Raw genomic sequence first — 22,294 nt, 5'->3', positions numbered from 1 at the left:
CACTGGATGGAGAAAATAACGATCGTACTCAACGAATCCAAATATTTCATTAAGACAAACAAATCAAGCAGAAGTTTTATATATTCATTTTCTTGAATGATAATAATTTGTCTTATGTACATAATTGCATCTTACTTGGAATAGTATTAAAATAAGTAATATTGAGTATTAAAATAACAAGGTACCGTAGTTTGTAAATTTAAGATAAGGGAAACGTGAGAAAGAATTGAAGGCGTACCCATGTGATGGGACTTTTTCCTTGTCCTTATTTGAGTGGTATTATTGCTTTGATTGGCCCAGCCGAACCAAGACACCAAGAAAGCAAGAAGTTGTCATGTTCTACGTTTTGGCTGGGACCAGACGAGAGTCGATTTGCGTTTTGGTAAGAAAAGATCTGTACGTGTGATAATTTTATGTCTGATGTATCGCTTCAAGTTGTTTTATTTGTTGTTTGGAAAGAATAAAAACGTAATCGAATCTTGAGATCTTCCGAATTTCAGCATAGTTGATGACGTTTCCAAAAATAGTAAAAGATGCGAAGTAATTGGCACGTCAGGATTGATAAACCGGTGTGAATCATAGATATAAGTAACGGGGCATAAATAAAGTTTTTATTTGCACCTCCACGATGATTTTGACGAATTCGTGAAAGAGTTCGAATAGTACCCACTTTTGTGGGTATTCCTGAAGTATGTGAACCAAGATGACGGAGACCTGATAGTAGTATGTGTACCAGGTTAGGGTTAGGCCGTAATTTTATTCCAATTGTCCTTATTTTAGTTCTATTACGAGTTCGAGGACTGGCCAAGTGATTCCTGTAGTATTTGTAAAATTATAGCCTAACCCTGACCTGGTACACATAATAGGTTTTTAGCATCTTGTTTCACATAGTATGCGTGAGTACCTATTTTTGTAATGCATATTTCAAATCTGTATTTCTGTATTGAAGATCACTAGATCAAATATTTATTTGAAGCATATTTAACAAGATAAAAGTATAAACAATGAATTAATAGTGGAATATAATATAGGGTATGGAAGTCACAATATAGCGATTACAATTACGAAATATTTTACACATAGCACATTTACACATAAGATTTTTGTAAATAGGAGCAACTGCATATATTAGATGACTTTTAACACTAATCTGTGGCGGCATTGCAGATTACAAATCGTATGTTCAAATTTAATGCCCACCACCTTACACAGGTTGTAATAAACTGAGTAGGCGATATCGGCCCGGAAAGATTCCTCCAAATAATAGTTTTTGTAAACTTCTTATATATTAGTGACTTAGTGACGGAGACTGTCTTTGTTAGCCAAGTGAATATCTCCCTGCCCATATGTTTCAGTTCCTTCACACAAATTAGTTACCTTCATATAGGTACACATACTTCTAGAGCGCCGCAAAAATACCTATACATGCCATATAAGCAGGTTTTGTACCTTCAGATTGCTAGAACGACACTTAGTTCAACATGATTAACAAAGTGACCTAACCAGAAAACAATTTACGTTTGCGATGTAAATACGATAACTTTATATATTTATGTGCTTCATAATTTTAGTCCTATTTTCATCGCTTTTTCTTGTCTCTTGTGTAAATTAACTCTCCCACCAAGGATTGCAATATTAATTATCGTTGTCTGTATTGGTTTAATCTGCATCAAGCTGCTATACCAAATTCGATTGATCATCTGACTCGACTCTCTAAAATAAAAATAAATAAATTCGTTCAAACTACACTAACTCGTGAGTTCGTTTATTACAATTTTTAAAAATGGTGAATGTACGCAGCCGTTGAAATTGCATGACCTACCGGCTTAGTCATGGAAAACGTTCCATGGAATAGGATAGGACAGCACCATGAAAACTTGATTGTATAGAACTACCCTTAAGTTTCATACTTATACCTCCCATGAGCACTTTGTATTTAATATTTATTTCAAACCGAATTAATAAATACACATAGCTTTTTTTTATCAATTAATAATAGTTGTGTCGAGGTAATATCAGTTACCCTTGATTTTCAGATTTTTTTTCATTGCAAGAGTTTTTATTTTGCTGCGAGCACCGGATACAAAAATCAATTCACTTGGCTTTTTAGATTTAATATTAGTCACCAGGCTTGGCCAATGGGATTGACATTTCCTTGGGATCCCATCAGAAACGTTCTGGGATGATATGAATCGGGCATAAATTACTATTGGATTGAATGAAACCGATGGACAAGCCTGAATTAATTTCATTTCGATCGGTCTTGTTTAATAATAGATGAGCTCACCGGTCCAAAACAATTCCGATTTAACCACTCCACAAATCTATCCCATAATGATGGTCCCCGTATCTCTCTTGTCTGCAAAGTATATATACTTTTTATCTGGCGACTCAACAAAAAGAGAAGCCAAGTTCATTAGAAGATATTCTATCTCATGCGAGGGCTGGCTGTGACTGTACTTCAGCTAATATGGCCCAAAAACAGAACTCAGGTTATTTGAGGAATTTTCTAGAGTGAACATTACTTTTGCGCTAAGCGTCCTATATTTAGGAAACTTTAGGGTACAATCATATACACAAACAGAAGTTCAAGCACAAAATTATAAAATTACTTCTTCATTTTCGTAAGAGTTATTAAGATATTTATGAGTTCAGTATTGATTGTTTAATTGCCTACATCTTTTATTCTCTCAGTAAATGAGATGTTTGCAAAAAACAAAATTCTATTTCCGTGTTGACAATTAATTATGTACAAGTTACGCCTACATGATCTTCAGTTGAGTAGTTTTGACTACATGGTTGCTGAAAGACAAAACTAAGAGACTTATATTTATACATAAAAAGTGATAAATATAACTATCAGTAGAGGATACGCGAGACTAAATCCCAATTCCTCCTGAATGCCTTTGCGCCAATAGGTCCGTATGCGTATAATGCAATGATGCTGTGGCAGAAATAAACATGCCATACTACGCTTTTCACTAAGTATTCCAAGAGAATTTTATGTATTCACAGAAATACATTTGTGTTCGTGTGCAGCAGGACTCTTGAATTGTATAGACCAGACATGGGCAAAGTGCGGGCCGCGGGCCAAATCCGGCCAGCTGGATTATTCAATTTGGCCCGCCTGATGCTGCCACAACCAAGCTGAAACCAAATTTTGATGATTTAGTTAAAAATAGCTCAAGGATATTGTTGAGATTGCTGTTAAATTTAATTTTGGCACGAGGTTTATTGTTTTCCACTGTTTCTTTTAAAACACTGTAAATATTGTTCATAAAATGTAACTCTTTATGTCATACTCACATGGCCCGCCAGTCTAGGTGAGGAAAATTTTTCGCTCTCGATCCAAAAACCGTGCCCACCCCTGATATATACTGATAATTATAATAGCTAAAGTATGATTCAGTTACCACGTTCGCCTTTTTATGCAGTGAGTATAAATAAAAACAAGCAGCAACTAAATGTGGAATAGAACTAATAGTGATATTAATAGGTTACATTTTACATGTCATTTGTCAAATTTAGTGGTTTAACAAATTTAGTGGTCATAAATTAAAAATCATTGTTACATGATTCAGGAAACTACTGCATTCAAAGGGTGTTTTAAAATATGCTACAAAACATAAACAAAAAATTTGAACGGTTATCTAAATTGCTGTGTTGACAATATTTAAACATATACACTTACTCCGACATGATGTCTATCACGAAGCGAATCCATTCTACTGTCACGAATCGGTTGCGACATTACAGGCGTCGACTGTTAAAAGATAATTCCAGATTGAATTGAATTTATGTTTTCTTACAAACATTTCATCATTAATTAAGATGGCTGGATGATTCTATATTAGGTAGCTTTGGGGGTTAGGTTTTGAGAAGCGCACGAGAGGAATGCCATTGTCTGATCGAAAATATTCAAGACAATGAATCTGAATGAAAATCAACTGCTATTTGGTCCCACTATTTCCCCTCAATAGTTGAGTTTTATCTTTGCGGTAGCGTTTGCGTTAAGGGTCGATCACTTGTAATGTATTCAATTTGTAATTTCATGACTTTCCTAAATGATAAAGGTAAAACGAACACTGGTAGCATAAAACAAATAGTATTTACGGTTGGCGTATTCCATGTTCCAAACTTAGAATGAGTATTATCACCATTTGTTTTCTTGTTTGGAGTTGCATGATGTTTCACTTCATCGTAATCAATCTCCCGCTAAACAAAAATGTTGGGAAAAATCAACAAGTGGATATATAAAAAGAAACTAAAAATTTGAGACAAAAATCGACAAAATTAAACGAGAGGGCAATGCTCAGATATATGGACACGAAAACCAATATGAAGTGGCTTCAAATATTCTACAGTACAGGTAGCTTTTCTTATATAAACACCCCAACTTTGCTGACCACCAGATTACTGAAATGCAATCGCGGAACCGCCGCGTGGTGTCAAAATTTTTATCTTTGATGACGTCATCACACAAAACTTCAAAAGTGAAAAACGAATCACATAGAGCCCACAAAAATTTTTGGAATAAATAAAAAGCAATTTCTTTTCACAACAACAAGAGAATAATCACGACAACATAATCCCAAACAATCCATAGGTCCACCTTGTGCCCAATGAAGAAAATGAGAAAGAAGTAATCCCATAGCTAAAATAATTAATCTTGAATTAAAAAAAAACTTTATCTATTATTCTTTTGACTTCTTCAATTTTCTTTGGATTTGTGATGATTTATGTAAAATATTTAAATTTTTACTTAATAATCACTACTACTTAATAAATCATTTTTTTAAATATTGTACATTGACTTATTTTCGTTAAAACTGTCGAACGTTTTTCTAAAAAACAATCTCGGTCGCTAGAAATTAAAAAAGACATTGCTTTATAGACAATCCACACCTGAGATTGCATTAACGGCTGCCTCTCCTTTTCCCCTGCAGGTCTATATTTGTCATTCTAAAATTATAGAGTGTGACATTTACCTTTTTTTAATGTTATTCATTATACGAAATCGCACTATACATTTTTTTAAAGAAAATTTGCTCAAAGCAAGGTCACGGGAACTCACTTAGAAATTAAAGATTATGATCTCTGAGAGAACACACGGGCGACCACTTGAATGACGGGAGCTACTGACAGAATTATCTTTTTAAAATTGCGCGTTCGTAAATACTGATCGGCTCGAGACTGGAGGCAGTTTGTGTCAATACCATCGTAAAATAGCTTAGGAATTCCACTAACTGAAGTTCGAGTGCCAAAGATATGCTACTTCGGTACATTTAGATTTTCTATTTGGTAAAAGCTTTTCCAGTGCTATAACGGTAACGTTTTCGATATCGGTAGTATTGTATCTTGCGATTCAAGATTGCGCTATTGGAATTGCAAAACAAAACCCCGGTATCACGGAACCTGTGATATCAACAATCACGAAAATACAAATGTAAAGCAAAATGAGAGAGATAAATAAAATTATTTACGTTTGGTAAGCTCCGTGTTGATACTCTGGATGTGGAAGGATGATTAGTGCTTCTATATTTTCGAATTGGTCCTGGTCCCACAGTCTCGCAATCAGGCTTTCTCTAAACAAATGATCAATGTTTGGATGATAAGAAACATCAGTAAGTGGGGGGTTCTAAAACGCAAAAACAAGAAAAAAAATAGCGAACTGAATAAGCAGAAATTGCAAAATTTATAAACTAAACAAATGATGTAACACTAACCTTTTTTGCTGCTTTGTTTGCTTTTGATTTAAATGATCTCTCAAGATTCTGACCTTTTACTTTGATTTGTTCTAAGTTTGGATTCTGAATAGAGAAACAAGGAAACATCATAAATATACATAATTGAGCGCACGGTGTTCTAGATTTAGCTGAGTTTTTGCCACCCAATCCTTTGTTTCACCACATTCTTCTAGGAGTTTCTGTCTCTCTTTATCATTGATGTTCAATGAGTTTTCATATAGGCTTATCTCTTATGGTTCTTTTTAGGCCTCTCAGATCGGCCAATGCTTGTTGAATTACGAAACATGGCTTGAGTAAAATATTAACATTTTGATATAAAACTATTCATTTATTATTAATATAACTAGACGCTATTGGAAATTGGTGAACAATTTCAATGTTTTAATAACAAACTCCCTAGCTATTAATAAAAACTATTATGGATAATCCATACTTGTCGTTCTATGAATGGATGAATCTCTTCGTTGTCCAATTGTCGATTGAAGTTAATGTCATTCTAAAATTATAAAGTGATATATTCAATCGATTCCTGGAATCGCACACGTCATTTTTATAAGAAATATTATGAGACTTGGTCGACAAACTCTTTGAGCACATATGTCATTTTCGTCAGTTTTTCTATCTTAGTGTTTTATTTTAATGTAGGGATGGCAACGTGCGTCCCGCGGGCCAAATGTGGTCTGCGGGGAAGTGCCAATTTTGCATTGTGTTGGGCCCACGAAACATGTTTTTAATTTAGTTCAATTTGGTACGAGCGAGTAATTCCGATCCCTTTGCGTTGTAAAGCCAATTGAGTCCAAATCATTATCTATGGCTATATGACGTTAAAATACCCAAACAGCTAGCTTGTGCAAAGAAAACAACGCATGTCATAAGATCAGTAACAAAAAATTTCGTTTCTGCAACTACTAGAAAGGATATGTTTAGCAAATGTGCGGGCCGCCGTTACATCCAGTTGTTTGTATCCGGGCCTCCTGTATTAAAGGTTGCACATCCTTGCTTTAATGCACTTGTTAACAATTTTTTCGTCGGCTATTCATAATATTGAACGGACCCATTGTTACGCTATAGAAGCAATCACTGAGATATAAGAAATTAAATACCCTGGTACTTTTCTGTTTATTCATATATTCATGATCAGTCAGATATTCACCATGCTACATATTATATAATTATTCGAGTCATAATACCTGGGCGGTCTGTCTGTGCTTTATGTTGGTAAATGACGTTTTGAGCCCCTTTCTTGTTGAATTCAAATGGTCAGTAGTGGCATTCTAAATATGAGTGAAATGAGCATATGAGCGACATATTAATTTAGAAATGACAAAATTGCGAGAAACATTCTATATTCTATGGCTTATGGTACTTAAAAAGCAAAGGGTCCAGTATTTAGGAAAATAGTGCTATTATAGCCCTATTTGCCATATTAACATTTACTGTATCATGAATCGAATATGGGCTGCGAGTAGTCCGGTAACTGTATCCCAACTGATGAAACAATTCGGCAAACGATCTATAAAGCGTTCAAAAACGTTCAGAGTAGCAGTAATATTTTTATTTATATACCTTAGAATTCAAGCTTTGAATTTATATAGAATTGTTAATTTTCACCTCGCCATTTTCTTCAAGCCACGATATAGTTGAATTACATTCTTCTAGAATGAGTTGCTTTTGTTCATCGTCGAGTTTACTTGGTGAAGCTTTTGCTCGTTGCATTATTTTGTGAATGTAGGCTTCTAAATTGTTCCTTGCTTCATTAAGCTCCCTCGCTTGCTCGTCTTCTTGATTGAAAATCGCGTTTTTTTTAATCTAAATTGCATGCCAAAATGAGGAATATCATGAATATCATGGCTATATTTACAGTAGGACATTTCGATACATGTCCTTTCAATGTTTGAAGTTATGATAATATATATCTTCAAATTGTTTTGAAGGTCTATGAGGTTTCATCTGTTACCTTATTCGATCCGAATAAAAATATGTAACGAAAAAAAAAGAACTAGTTTTCATTTTTGGTAAATAAAACCCATGCGCAAATAAAGGGTTTTCATTTGTCACTCTAACTAACCAGGGTTGGAACCCGGAATCATCAGCGTGTAGCTGTTTGTATCTTATGCTTCGATTATTGATATTGCGTTAAAAAACCAGCTGAGACTCGACTTTGTAATTGCCCAGTCATAGTCAAGCCATTGTTTCAAATATATGTATATTGAGGTCTTACCATTACACGTATTTCCTGAGTCAACTTTCTTTCATTCTAAAATAAGAAAAATTGTATTATGAGATTCCGTAAGTATGCCATTTTAGTTACCTTATAGCAGGGGTCGGCAACCTACGGAGAACTATAATCCGGCCCGCGACGCTTCACTAAATTATAGTAACAAAACATCCGTTTTGACAAATATATTCTTTAGACTGAATATATTATAACCTAACAATTATATATTTCACAATTATTCGTTTAAACAGCATATAATTTAATTTTAATTAGGCAAATGGCAACAAAACGCAGAAAAGTTGATTCTAAGTGCAAAAAGTTCAATGACGCTGAAAATAATGAAATGGAATTTTATGAGATGCAATGAGAAAATAAATCTATATTCTATTCGAGAAATGTATCACTGCTTGCTTTTCATGATAAAAAGTACCATTCGTTCGGTTTTTTTCCTTTCTAAAAATATGTGCGGCCCGCCAATGACTTGCAACCCTAATTTTGGCCCGCGAGCGACAAAAGATTGCCGACCCCTGCCTTTAGAAATGAGATTTATATTTTCAATTCAAGATTGAATAATTTCTCATTGTTAAAATTTATTTTTTGAAAATATTAACTCAATCTTATCAACACGGAAACGTATGATTATACATTTATGTATATATAAACTAACCTCTGCATTTGGATGCTCATGTCTCCTATCGTTGTTGAAGACTTGTTCCGCATAATACGCTGCACCACATGCCACCGCCTCGTCAGGATTTATTGTTCTGTTCAACACTTTTCCATCAAAAAATTCTTGAAGAAATTCTCTGATTTTGGGGATTCGTGTCGAACCTCCAACGAGTACAATGTCGTCAATCTATTAAAGTAACAATCGCATCTGACTGTTGTTGCAATTTTTACATGGCCGAACTTAACCAATGCTGGGAGATATATCACGGTAGATAATAACTGAAAATTAATATTTGGTATAATACAAACTAAATTCGTCTTTGAATTTGTTTATCTTCCACCTAAGTACATAATATCACGAATTACATATTATAGATAAAATTGAGGCAATAAAACTAAACTAAACAAGCTTGATTGAGCTTGTACAATCCTAATTATTTTAGTTATTCATTAATTGAATAAGGTAATCAATTTAAATTCCTTGTAATTGTACGGGATTCACTTGATTCGATTTCATAGTGCTACCATAGGATTAACCTCAAGTCAGTACTATAGCGCGAGGCCTGCCGTTGCAATTTCTATCTCTATTGTATATCACTTGTTTCTGTATATTCAATTTAGCGATAAAACCTTAATTTACACATTTGCTAAAATCAGGGTAGATCTTAGATCGCATTTGGACAGGGAACATATGTTGGTTGGAACATATTTGCGAAATTGACGTGGTAAATCTTACGCTATGCTGGCACCGACTTTGTTTGTTCGAATACCATACAAAATTAAAGGTAAAAGTAATATATTTTACCTGGTTGGCGACAATCTTCGCTTTTGTTAAAACATTGCGAAGAACTTGTTCGATACTTTTAAAACTCTCTTTGTTTATTTCTTCGAATTCGGACCTCGTCAACGTTGTGTTGTAAGGTTCATTTCCATTGATGCAATCAGCTTGGAGTCTGCAAAATATGAAATTAGCCTTCCTAGATGGTTGTATAGCAGGCTTCAATATTAGAAAGATTGCTTCGCGTATTTGCTAAATGTTTTAAACGCAGCAGATTTATCAATTTCTAGATTGCTCTCAATCGTCCTGGTTTATCTTATCAAAACTTATCAAAATGTAGTATCTATTCTGCCGGCGAAACAGATGTGCATGAAGGAATTTGTTTGCCAAATGTTAAATACAATGTTAATTTGTTTGACTCCAGTTAAATAAATATTTGGAATGCTATATCTCCACCTGATTACAATTTCAAATATTTTAAAGACAAAATCAAAAATTATGGTAAATGCGAAATTGACTCCAAAAACGAATCATTATTATAAAAAAATCAAGATTTATCGCATAAAAAAGGCAATGCTTATGGAAAAGGAAATTCTTATGTTAGGCACAGATAAAACAGAAATAAGTATAGCAGAATATTTGATGTATGATGGATAAGTCATCAATGTGAAGCTAAAATTGAAAACTAACAATGTGTTACTCGTTATCAAGCATTCCACTTATCCAGTTAAAAGCTATGTTAACTATCTTCAAGCTGTTTCAAGACAAACGTGCCAAACATAGATATTGACAGACAATCACTAATGTGTAGGCGTGTTTTGGAATGATAGAAACCGCTTTAGTTTTGCATGTAGTCTCATTTTTATTATATGACGTCATCATAGTCATATGTGTACTGTTTACCTTTTTATTTAACTAAAATTTTAAAATTTGTTTGTATCTGGCACAACTCGTTTGTATCTATCGCGCTATTTTAAGTAATGAATGCTCTTGTATGTATATTAAAAGCATAAATTATAACGGAATATATCTTTAATTTTATTTATTTTAAATACCTGGCTTGCTTCGAAGCCGAAAATTTTTTCTTTGCTTTTTCACAGGCCACTCTCAGTCGGAACATTCCCTTCTTATTACCAGAACATACGTTTATGTTATTCATCATGTTAATGTCAAAATCGTCTCCTAGAAATCAAAAAAATAATGTAAAATACAAGCTTAAAATTTGTAAATTGAGATACATGATTCTCATATCATCGATATACGGATTAAACGACTTCAAGTCTGAAGTGAGAGGTCAAATAAAATATGCACCCCACCTCACCCAGGGTGTATAAAAGGGTGTCCATGAAGTCTTGAAAAATTTAAAAATTGCAAAGGAAATTCATCGATACCATATATTTTTTTAAAACTCACAGAAGTATTGAATGAAGTAAAAATGAAGCTAAAGATAGAGTTTCAGATATTTTGTGAAATATTAATCTTTTTTTTAATCTAGGATTACCTATTAAATGATAAAAATGGATGACCCATTTTTGAACTCGCCTTGCTTCATGCTTATATGACAAATTTTAGTTTTATTTATCCCTATATACCCTCAAGATAATATTAATTGTTTGTAAATCTATCGTTTTTGATCAATTAATTTAGAGGCTTCTCTGTTTGATTGAGTCCACAACAATCGGAAATTTGCTATTTGATTTTTGAATCACATTTCATCAAATATGGAAAATTATGTTCTTGCCTCCAAAACTGGGATTTCCATGTGCGGCCAAAGCTTCAATAACATTGCTTCCTTCAATAACGTAAATGGCCACATCAAACTTCCCTCCTCCGATGTCGAATATTAGAACGTTACGTCTGTCAGATATCTGGTAAAGGAAAATACAAATAAAACTTTTAAAAATTGCAAGAAAGATATGATCAAATATTTTATTCATAAAAGTAACAAAATAAAACGATTAATGGCACTGGGGTGCTATGAAAGCAATTGATGGCGATGAAGTGGCTGTTATACGGATATATAGGTCACTTCCAGATGAGATCAGGTTTTCTGACATTTCTTTCGAAACGAGGTAAAGCAGCCAATATTTTCAAAAATATCAAAATCTTCGAACTTCTGCAGAGCGAACCTATATTATGGAGGGGGTAAAACTATTTCTCAAAATTTTTATTCATTTACAGATTTTGATTCATTTACAGGTAAATCCGTCTGTCATGCGAAAAATATTGTAAACTTTAGTTTAGACCAATCAAATTTTGAGACGTTAGGAGTTTTGCTATGTGAATCTATGACTATATTGAATTGTTAAATTCATCTGTGCTTCCCAATATTACGACCTTTACGTGAACATAAAATACCCAAGATCCCTAAATGTTGAGATTTTGGAGCGAGTTTTGCTTTTCGAGGTCGTGACAATACTGGAGCCCAGGGATGCGCCGAGTTTTTCCCCCATTCAGATTTTTTTTTGCGAAGAGTCACATTGGGAAATTAACTGTGACGTCATTATTCCTATCTGCGAGCCAAAGTTTGCCCCACCCGGAATTAGTATATATTTTCGTACATTACGATTCTCTGCAAATGCCCTTGCTGCAGCTGTAGGTTCGTCAATCAATCTGACATTCTTGAATCCCGCTATAAAACCTGCGTCTTGAATTGCATTACGTTGTTGATCAATAAAACACGCAGGAACAGATATGAAGGCGTTATCGACATTCTCGTTGAGATACTCCTCGGCGATATGTTTCATTTGCTCGAGCAGCATTGCTGCGATTTGTTCAGGTCGGAGTTTGTATTTCTTCTCCCGGTAGGTTATCTGTAACAAATCAATTGAAGTCAGTTTGATCTTTGACCTTAGAGATTTATGAAGGGATGTACAAACTGCGGTCCAAGGGCCAAATGCGACCCAGGAGGAAAAATTGTGCGGCCCGCGGAGATGAGCCAATGTTAGCAATTTTAATGAAAACAAATAAACCAAGATAACTTTCCACATTTGAAAAAAATCAAAAATGGCACTTTTTGGCTCAACATGTTCGTGCAAACAATTTTTGTTCTAAAGTGGGCGTCATGGAATCCACCCATCGATTGGAAAATGGACTTCGAACTGCTAGCACTCCATTATTGCAAATTTGGAAAAACCTGTATTTATTGGCATTCTTGTCGAGAAGTTCATTCCAATACAGCAGTGGTGATTTGCAGTAGCTTTCCCCCTTCAAGTTTAGTGGTGGAAACCGTGCTTTCAGTAAACTTATATAACGAAAACTACTACAAACGATGGGATCGAGATTTGAACTAAGTATATCAACTGCTCTGATAGAATTAAAACCACCCTATTAACTTTTTTTTTTTTTTAAATTGAAAGTTACCGGTATTCCAAGATGATTGTCGCTCACGTCAATGTCGAAACCCCAATATTGCTGATATTTTTGTACAGCTTTGTCATCCACTGTCCGACCTATGAGTCGTTTAATTTCTGAAATAGAATAAGACAAAATAATTATTTAAATTAAATTTTTGAATGCTGTCTTAATGGAAGCCCAGTAAGGATCAATTCTTTCAAAGAAGACCATACAAATAACGATTATTTATCTATTATAATTGTTAATGGGGAAACAAAATTACTGATATCAATTGTATATGTTCTCTCAATCTTGCCCTCTACTTTGCCTACTGTGTTGGGTGGGCAATGCCAAAATAACCAAAACAGTTTCCGATTTTTCTAAAGTAAAGTCGAGATCTCTACGTAGAAGTACAAAACTTTGTTTCGAAATGGGGAAATGTATAAAAAGTCGATTAAGGAAATATATCATCTATCTATTGCACGAAGGGAAAGGCAATGCAAAAACGTATTTTTATCATCTCAGCTACAACCAACGATAATGATACTCGTTGTGCATTTCGATACAACGACATTATTTCTCATTTGTTTAAGTAAACATTTACCGAGAACTGAATTATAGGCATGCAAAAAAGTAATCATGATTTAGATTGCCCAACCGGAAGAAATAAAAGCTTACGATATACAGTATTCTTTAGATTAACTGGAGCTTGGTTTTGCGCTGCATCTCCGAACAATCTCTCGTCTTCGGTAAAAGCGACATATGAAGGTGTCAGTCGATTGTCGAGTTTATCGGATATAACTTCAACCTAAGAGGTAATAAATTGATATGCTGATGATAAAGTAATAAACAGTAGAAGGTGCAATATGGAAAATTGAAAAAAAAAAATAGAAAAGATAACGAAACAACTAAAAGCTAGAAGATAGGAATACCAACATTACAAGGGTCTGGAAATATAATTGGATATCCAAGAAAATTTGATGAATCTACAGGAAGAACTTCAAAACATTAGTTGTGACAAGAGATTACTTCTAGATAAGAAGGTAATTTTGAGAGAAACTAGTTAAAAAGGAACGGGGGAAGCGACGGGACAAGACAAAAAGAGTAATAAGTGAGATCAGAGAAAAAAGTAAAAACAATAAATTGAATAGTCGTAAAAAAAGTGTGCAAAAATAATTTAGAGAAAGAATAGAGAAGATCTAGAAAAATAATAAATAGAAAACTAGAATGAACTAAATAACTTACTTTGCCATCAATACAAGCAGCAACGCAGCAGAAAGACGTTCCAAAATCAATTCCAATACTGGTCATAGTTTTTTTCAGTTGTTAATGTCCAAAAGTCAGATACTGATGTGGGGGAATTTTGATGTCTTAAATTTACATTTAGAAACAAACTGAATTGCATTAACTTTAGATACTATTTCTTACGACAAGAATAATACCTTTAACTGTATAACATAATGTTTAGCATTTATTTTCTTGTTTAGCACAAGTCTGTGTTCATAGATTGCGTTTGGAATGCTCAATTTCTTTTCTACAATGAATTTCTGCTATCTCTGAAGAAACATCTCCAGGCTTAGGTGGTTCAGAATTCAACAAACAATCAATAATATATGTAATTTAATTTAGGAGGATTTGCTTACTGTTATCGGCCGCTTACACCCACCAAAGATCTTTAAAATCAAGTAGTTTGCAAGTCGTACATTTCAAACCAACGATCTCAACGCAATATAGGTTTAAACTTGACTGAATGAAAAATAAAATATTGAGAATCAATAGCAAAGGCTTATACGTGAAATGATGAGCTTGAGCGATTGCAGTCGCTGCGTTATTGTTTGTAATCATTCGAGTATGACCCGTTTGTACGCAATAGAGTGATAAATATCGAGTTTTCGGTGCTCTCGTAGCATGTGTACAATATTAGAGTTAGGTCATAATTTTATTCCGATATTCCTTATTTTAGTTCTATTACGAGTTCGGCAACTGTCTGTGTTAGCCATGTGAATATACCCCCTGTCTAAAGGCTTCAGTTCCTTTACACAACTCGATGTAAAATAGACGAACAAAATTAGTTACATCCATATTGGTACACACACTTCTGGAGAGCCGAGTTTTGTACATAAATGCAGACTTAAAATACCATATCGTAATGGGTATATATGTCAAGTTATCGCTGACCTTTTTGAGGTTTCTCGAATAGTTAACATACAATATATTCCAAACAATTAAAGTTATAGCATTATTATATGTAATAACAGCAAAATTCGATTTTATTATTGAATATATTCAAGTGGTTGGAAGTTTTTCAAGTAAGGGTTTAATCTTTGCTGTGGTACTTGTTACTTAGAGTTAAATCGACCTGCCGTATATCAGTACAAATGGTTGCAGTTTTTAAATATCTACAGACATCTCAGTACACTCTTTCAATTTGCCTTCCAACCATTACAATATGTATTACAGCAGTCCCAGTGGCTTGGGATCATTTTTGGGAGAAACTTCAAACGTATGCTTTAACAGAGTCATACTCGTTGATTGCATTCTGACTACTTAGTAATACTCATTTTTGTTTCTACAATGAATCCCTACTATCTCTGCAATTACATAACCAGACTTAGTTGCTTTAGAATTCAACAAACAATTAATATGTGTAACTTGATTAAAAAGATATATTTATTGTTATCGGTCGCACACATTCACCAAAGATCTTTAAAATCAGGTAGTTTGCGAGTCGTACATTTCAATCGAACGATCCCAACGCAACATTGGTTTAATCTAGACTAAAGGAAAAATGAAATATTGTAAATTACCAGCAAACTCTCAGTTTGTCGTGAAATGACAAGCCTGAGCGATTGCAGCCGCTGCGTTATTGTTTATAACCCTTGGAGAATGTCCCCGTTCGTACCCACAAGAGTGATAAATATAGTTTTGTACATACATGCATAGACTTAAAATACCATAGCGTGATGTCTTGGTATTTATGTGAAAATATCACTGACCCTTTTGGGTTTTCTCGAATATTTAGACTACGTGACATGCTAAGCAATTAAAGTAATAGCTCCATTATATGCAATAACGGCGTAATTCGTGTTACTTGTTACTTTGAGTTACCTTGACCCGCTGTATATTAGTGTGGATGATTGCAGCATAAAATTACTAAAAGAAAAATATAGACATCCCAGTAAACTCTCCTAATTTGCTGTCCTACCATTACAATGCACATGCATCTGTAATTTCAATGTTTTTATCCAGTGAACACAACTATGGTTACAGAGTCGCTTCTATCACCTTTACTGTTTTTAACATGTAGTTCTACAGCAAAACACTATGTGTAGCGCAATTTTTGGCAATCACTGTTACATCTAAAGCCCTTTTATGAAATCACTAGTCCATTTGAGCATTTGCGATAAACAGTCCCGACTCGCTTCAAAAATAAACTTCCTCTTTTCTCACAAAGCGAACTGACACCCACATACATTCTAAATAAGCGAAGCATGTCGCCTATGAAGCAGAGGTTTTCATTTTGTGAGTCATGGATTACCTATTGTGTATGTCCCAACACGACAAACAATTCATTCAAGCGACGCGCTCAGGTATTTGGTGACTGCTCTTTTGACAGTAACTATCTCTGAGCCGTGCCGTGTCTTTATTTAACGAGCAAACAGGCCTCCGTATGTAAGTCGTCTTTGTTTGCACAAATTCATCTTTATTTGCCTGAATTGGGATTTAAAATTTAATGGTGCGTTGTACAGCATTTTACAGGCAATTGCAAACGACTTTCTTTAGTAGGCATTGCTGGACGAACTGCTCACGAAGCTGCCAATAATAGTGTGTCGAACACAAACACCAGATCAAACTTTGAAACATAAATGTGAATTCAATTTTTATATTTTATTATAATATATTAGCGCTCCAGAAGTGTGTGTACCAATATGGAGGTACGGTAACTAATTTTGTCCAATTTACACTATGTTGTGTAAAGTGACTGAAACCTATGGCAGGGGCTATATTTAATTGGCTAATACAGACAGTCACCGAACTCGTAATAAAACTAAAATACGGAAAATCGGAATTAAAATATTGCCTGACCCTAACCTGGTACACATACTTCGGGAGTACCGATATATTTAATTCGAACATTTCAAAATAAAAAGATATATAACAAGATTATCTATTGGGAAAATTTTATACAAAAATGTCACCTTATTAGCGCTAAATTTCATATGATAAATAAGAGAGCAATGCTCAAATATATAGACACGAAATCCAAAAAGAGGAAACACGGCTATGCAATCTGTCACGATGTCATAAAACGTGTTCCCCTTAATTAAAAAAATTATCTAGTGCATTTTATATACAATATCAGACCTCACAGAAAATTTAGGAACTAAGAAAAGTAATAGCCTTCTAGTGATACCCACTTAAAATTATAATCTTCATTCATTTAGGCTACTTTGAATATGCATACATATATGAACGGGCGGAAATCTCCTAATCTGTCAAATACACAAGCGCTCAGCAGCAATCACTTTACACCATCGTACATCTTCATGATACCCAGCAGACTGAGCTCGTTTATCAACCCAAAATAATTTTATGTGTGTATTTTAGCGCAAAAATTGTGGTAAAGTGAATTGTGTTAAGTTCAGATTTGCAAACTTACGATATGGGCAATAATATAATATTTATCGATATAAATTTGAACTACAAATCTAAACTGCCAATAAAATATTTCGAAAAAGCACGTATGTAATTCCCAATATTTTTTGTATAATCATAAGTTTCTGATCTGCGTATGTCTTGTCCAACCAATTTATATGGTAGACCAGCTCGCCGGATTTCATTCTTTGGCAGACTACGACTTCTGTTATGGTTGTTTTAATCACTGTTGTTAATGTATGCTTCAGAGAGGTAAACAATTTTCATTCACGATCGCCTATTATTTCGTCTTTGGGGGTTTTATGCGTCACAATTTTCTAAATTATATTACCTATTTTAATATTTTTAGTTTGTGTTCCACACGAGGTTCTTCGCAAAATGTTACATCTTGTTGATCTTCATATTGTTTTAATCAAATATATTCTTGAAGACATATGTAATAGCAATATTATTCTATGTCCTTTTTCCAATATAGCACAGCAATATTGACATTGTATGTACAATTCTAAATTTCAATAACTTTCATGCATGAAAATATTGATGAGTAACATAATATGCTTCGTTGTTGTTTTGAATCTTTCAGATTTAGGAATTGCTTGTGAATTAATTTTAATGTTATATTCATATATATATATATTTCACGAAAGGTTAGCCGACCAACAGTAAAGAGCTTTGCAGATCACAAAACCTGGGCTTAATGATCGACTAAGAACGGTGACGAGTATGACGGTGTGTAATTAACTTTTCATTTTTCCGTCAGAGAAATGGGTATCACACAAGACTGGTGCATTAGAATGCTATAAGCTTAAATTTAGCCTGAGTGCAACAATATTACAATTTGGTCATCAAGGTCTATTATTAGTGTAAATACGGTTATCAATGCACATATGCGTCATAGGTATATCTCAAGGATGGCAAACCACGGACCAGTGGATAACAAAGTGACTCACCTTGTTATTCTCAGTGATAAAAAATTATGGGCAGTCTGCTTAGTGACAGTCAGTGCTGCATATTTAAATCCCAAAACGTAATACAAACCCAGAATTAAGATATTTGCGGAAAAGACGCTACAGCCTGTTTTTCATTGATGCTAACACCAATTGAATCTACGGCCCACAGTTTTCTTCTTATAATAAAAATATTTTGCTCGACCCATTCAGTAAATAATGAGCAATTCCTGTTATATCTCATTGCTATTTTAAAATCTAAATCGGTATATTTTCATTTTAGGTATCAGCATATTAAAAGCAATTCAATTTAATATTTATAGAGAAGAAAGTTTATTGTGTATTTTTTATTTTATATAAGGCTAATATAGTCTTGCAATTTCTGCTGTCAATGTAATTTCTGTTACTTCTATCGGAATGGGTTTCTTATACCGATCGGGAAATTTGGCATTGGCCTCGGGAAATTTGGAAAAGGAAACTTCGTCGGAATTGGTCTTCTTGGAGTTATCGGGATTGGACGTGTTATTGGAACCGGACGCTTTGACGGAAATGGTTTGATTATAGGAGTCGTGAGGCACCGGCATTCTGAAAAATATAAGAACATTTGGTGACTCAAAATAAACAGAACCCATACATTTGTTAGTTTATCCAACTAAAGTGGAAAGAATTTTTAACTCTTGAACTTCTGATTGTTTTTAATTGTACCTAAAAGATTTAATAATCTTGGACGATTTGTACAGTATTTCTCTGTAGAATGTGTTTCAAAGGACTTGGGATTTTGGGATTCTGGATTTTAGGTATTATCGCTATCATTATATAAAACCTGTAATGTCAATATTCTGTTGCAATATGCTTATTGCAAAACAATATATATTATAATATGACTCAATGTTCTAGCTAAATGCAATTCTAGTTTAATTTCAGGAGAGATTTGCAATTGTCTGTGGAAAAAATTTAGCTCGTAAACACAAAGTAGGGCATTTAATTCTATCGAAAAAAAACCTAGTTGAATTGCCATAAAGAAACGTGTTTGTGTATTTATCTAATCAAATCAAAGCAAATTTTACTAAGACTGCTAAACCATTACGACACAAAAAAAAACTTCAATTATGATACAAATAGTCAGTCATTTATCAATTACTGTCCATTTTTTTTTTTAAATTCGTCTAACTCTAATTGATTCAAATTGTGCTTAAAGAACTACTAGTTATTTAATATATATATTATTCTGAAATTTTAAGTCACTGATGGCAACTTCCTGGAGATTCGAAATGATCTGTTGAGTTATTAGTTATTCTACATAAGTCATAGTTATATATTATATTTATATACGTCGGGAGGCAGGAAGAGGAGCTATCGAAATATTTCTATTATGAGAGCATTTCGTATTGGAAATAACCAATTGGTTTTTGTTCGGTGATGATAATTGCCACACAGAAAGAAGAAACAGTGATTGGTTGATATGGTCTCGGCAAGACGGGATAAATTCAATCAAAATCCAAATTTGGGATCTTCAAACTATAACAATAGGAAACAATAAGAAATAATAGGATATTTGAAATATAAGGATTAAATGTATATCAGTTGCGAGTTGTTCAGAATGTTTATACCATATACACATTTTTTATGTAATCGAACAGTACCTGATGTTATTCTATTTTGCGCAAACCTGATTATCGCGGATTCATTTTCGATTGTTATTTTTGATTTTTTGATTTTTAAGTAATTTTTATTTTATAAAGTTAATTTTCTATTTTAATAATTTCATTTTAATTCAAAATATAAAATTCGATATTTTATCGCATTATGAATTGTGAATATATAAACATATTCCCGGTATTTACAATTTAATTTGCAGAGGTTTTTTAAATGCAACATACGCCTAAACAGGTCGGGTAAGTCATATATGTTAAAATAACATTGAAATAGCCCAATAATTCTGCTTTAAAATTGAAGTTGCATCATTGATATGCCAGTAAAATTTGAAATCGTAATAATAAATATAATACTTACTTTCAAGTTTTTCGATTCGTTTTTTGAGTGCAGAATTCTCATCTGAAAAAACAAAAAATCAGTGGTACTCTCGGAACTAATAAAAAACAATATATTGCGTCTCTTTGAAATTTTTGAATAAGTATAAATTTATTATCAAATAATGCTAAATTATAAGTTTGTCGACAGACCTCAACTAGTGAAAATTAAATGCATTGGATTCATTGTGCATTTGTCGGTGACAGAGATATATTTTTGGAACCACTATTTAATATAGCCAATTTTATTTTCAGAGTTGGTTCGGATGGGGTAAGCTAACCTAGATACACATACATACTCATTATGTATTTAATGCGAGATAGCAATTGAATACCTGATATAGGTCGATGTATAAAATTTTAGTTCTCGTCTAATAAAACCTATTCATCCATTCATTTTACGCTATACCATTTTATAGCATGTACAGATATATACAAAAAAAATGCATTTTCATTTTCAATTTTAAAATTATACATATTGTTATGAGCAACATTGAATTAAATAATCTTAGAAAACTTACTTCTCAGTGAAGCTAATTTTGCATCAACCATTTTGATTATCTGGTTAACATCGACTGACTTTCCCGGAGAACCTGAACTGCCTCTGTCCCCTTTTGGACCCGGACTTCCACTACTTCCAGGCGGTCCTGCTGGCCCCACGGAACCTGGCGAGCCATTTTTACCCGCTGGTCCCGTTGGACCTTCTGGCCCCAGAATTCCTCTTTTACCAGGCCTTCCTTGCTTGTAGTTAGGACGACAGCAATAATCATCGTTGCCAGCAACACAGTAGTTTAGGATTAAAATAATGAACGCAATACTTATCAACTTAGACATTTTAGCAAAGACTTCAAGTATCTTTCTCACAAATTGGTACTATTAGTTTGCCTACAACTACAAAAATATGCAAAGGAATCACAAGTTTTAGACTACCACCGTATAAAACGTTAAACGTTATCCTTACGTTTTACTTTAGCCTCATTTTTAAAGATTTTGTGTCCATTGATTAAAAGTGTTTGAATTTTAAAGTGAATGGGTAAATTTAGCCAAATTCAGGCCCTTCACCTGAAAATAAATTCTCTCAACTATACGAGTAAGCGATCGGTTTTCGTTCATCGCATGCTCACTTTAGTCATATACGTGTACATATCTACATTGATATTCGATTCATGAGACATCATAGGTATTTGTAAAATACGTAGAGTGAAAATATATTAAAACTATAATAGCAATTTTAGGGGATTCAATTGACTTGCTTCACACTAACACAAATATATTTCTGTAACGTTAACGTTTCCTCAGACATACGTAGTTCAACTAGGAGCAACCATAGCAGTTTCACTCTTGAAATTTTAAAAGGGTCATTTTCAAATTCGTACAAAATCAAATGTTTGGCGGTTAAAAACTTAGCTCGACGTCGTTTTAAACTAATATGCACATTTTAGCAACCTGCCATATATAACTGCTAAATGACAATAATAATGCATTTTGTAATGAAGAAGTAAAGTAACAAATCCTAATTTTTCCTAAAAACGTTCACGAAACACGAGTAAGACATAACGATATGTAGAGCAACAGAACAACGTAACATTTCCTGCAAAGCGGCTATGTCTTTTTTAATTAGTCACATAAGTATCACCTAAAGACTGACAAACAGTTTAATAGATTATATACTTATTGCTTGAACTCGTTGTTGACATTCATTCACATAAGTTTTGGCGCCTCGGGATAGAATTCGTCACTGTGGCAATTAGTCATGCGACATTTAAATATCGTAGACATAAACGACAAACGATATTTTTCAAAAATAAAAACATCTAAAAGTATTTATCGGATATTTACATCTATTTCTGGCATAGCCTGTAAACATGGTAAAGGGCTGGGTTGGCCCTCTTATTGGTTTTCTTTACCCGCGA

At 33.7% G+C, this 22,294-nt stretch overlaps 2 protein-coding genes across 3 annotated transcripts; both read right to left on the bottom strand.

Moving 5' to 3' along the window:
* Nucleotides 1–849: 849 nt before the first annotated feature.
* LOC120343471 (heat shock 70 kDa protein homolog) lies at nucleotides 850–14,361 on the bottom strand. Of its 2 annotated transcripts, XM_078110985.1 has the most exons (19): nucleotides 13,994–14,360; nucleotides 13,427–13,556; nucleotides 12,776–12,882; nucleotides 11,974–12,225; nucleotides 11,154–11,280; nucleotides 10,468–10,594; nucleotides 9,440–9,587; nucleotides 8,633–8,821; nucleotides 7,969–8,004; nucleotides 7,359–7,556; nucleotides 6,938–7,021; nucleotides 6,181–6,243; nucleotides 5,727–5,810; nucleotides 5,484–5,585; nucleotides 4,906–4,962; nucleotides 4,114–4,215; nucleotides 3,692–3,763; nucleotides 2,288–2,359; nucleotides 850–1,713 (listed from the first exon to the last, which is right to left on the bottom strand). In XM_078110985.1, the coding sequence occupies exons 1-19, from the start codon at nucleotides 14,057–14,059 to the stop codon at nucleotides 1,678–1,680; spliced, it is 2,052 nt and encodes a 683-aa protein (XP_077967111.1). In that variant the 5' UTR covers nucleotides 14,060–14,360; the 3' UTR covers nucleotides 850–1,677. The 2 variants fall into 2 exon arrangements, with proteins under 2 accessions (XP_077967111.1, XP_077967112.1); XM_078110986.1 differs by lacking the exons at nucleotides 850–1,713; nucleotides 2,288–2,359; nucleotides 4,906–4,962 and adding an exon at nucleotides 2,375–3,147 and having other exon boundaries at nucleotides 13,994–14,361.
* A 2,260-nt stretch (nucleotides 14,362–16,621) lies between these two features.
* LOC120343194 (uncharacterized) lies at nucleotides 16,622–21,281 on the bottom strand. Its single transcript, XM_039412329.2, has 3 exons — nucleotides 20,903–21,281; nucleotides 20,365–20,406; nucleotides 16,622–18,936 (listed from the first exon to the last, which is right to left on the bottom strand). Exons 1-3 carry the CDS (start codon nucleotides 21,213–21,215, stop codon nucleotides 18,761–18,763), a joined length of 531 nt encoding a protein of 176 aa, XP_039268263.2. The 5' UTR covers nucleotides 21,216–21,281; the 3' UTR covers nucleotides 16,622–18,760.
* Nucleotides 21,282–22,294: the final 1,013 nt, after the last annotated feature.

The sequence above is a fragment of the Styela clava genome, chromosome 3 (assembly GCF_964204865.1).
Source record: "Styela clava chromosome 3, kaStyClav1.hap1.2, whole genome shotgun sequence".
NCBI classification, from domain to species: domain Eukaryota; kingdom Metazoa; phylum Chordata; class Ascidiacea; order Stolidobranchia; family Styelidae; genus Styela; species Styela clava.
The sequence above is the reverse complement of the archived record's forward strand: the minus strand, read 5'-3'. Positions and strand labels throughout refer to the sequence as shown.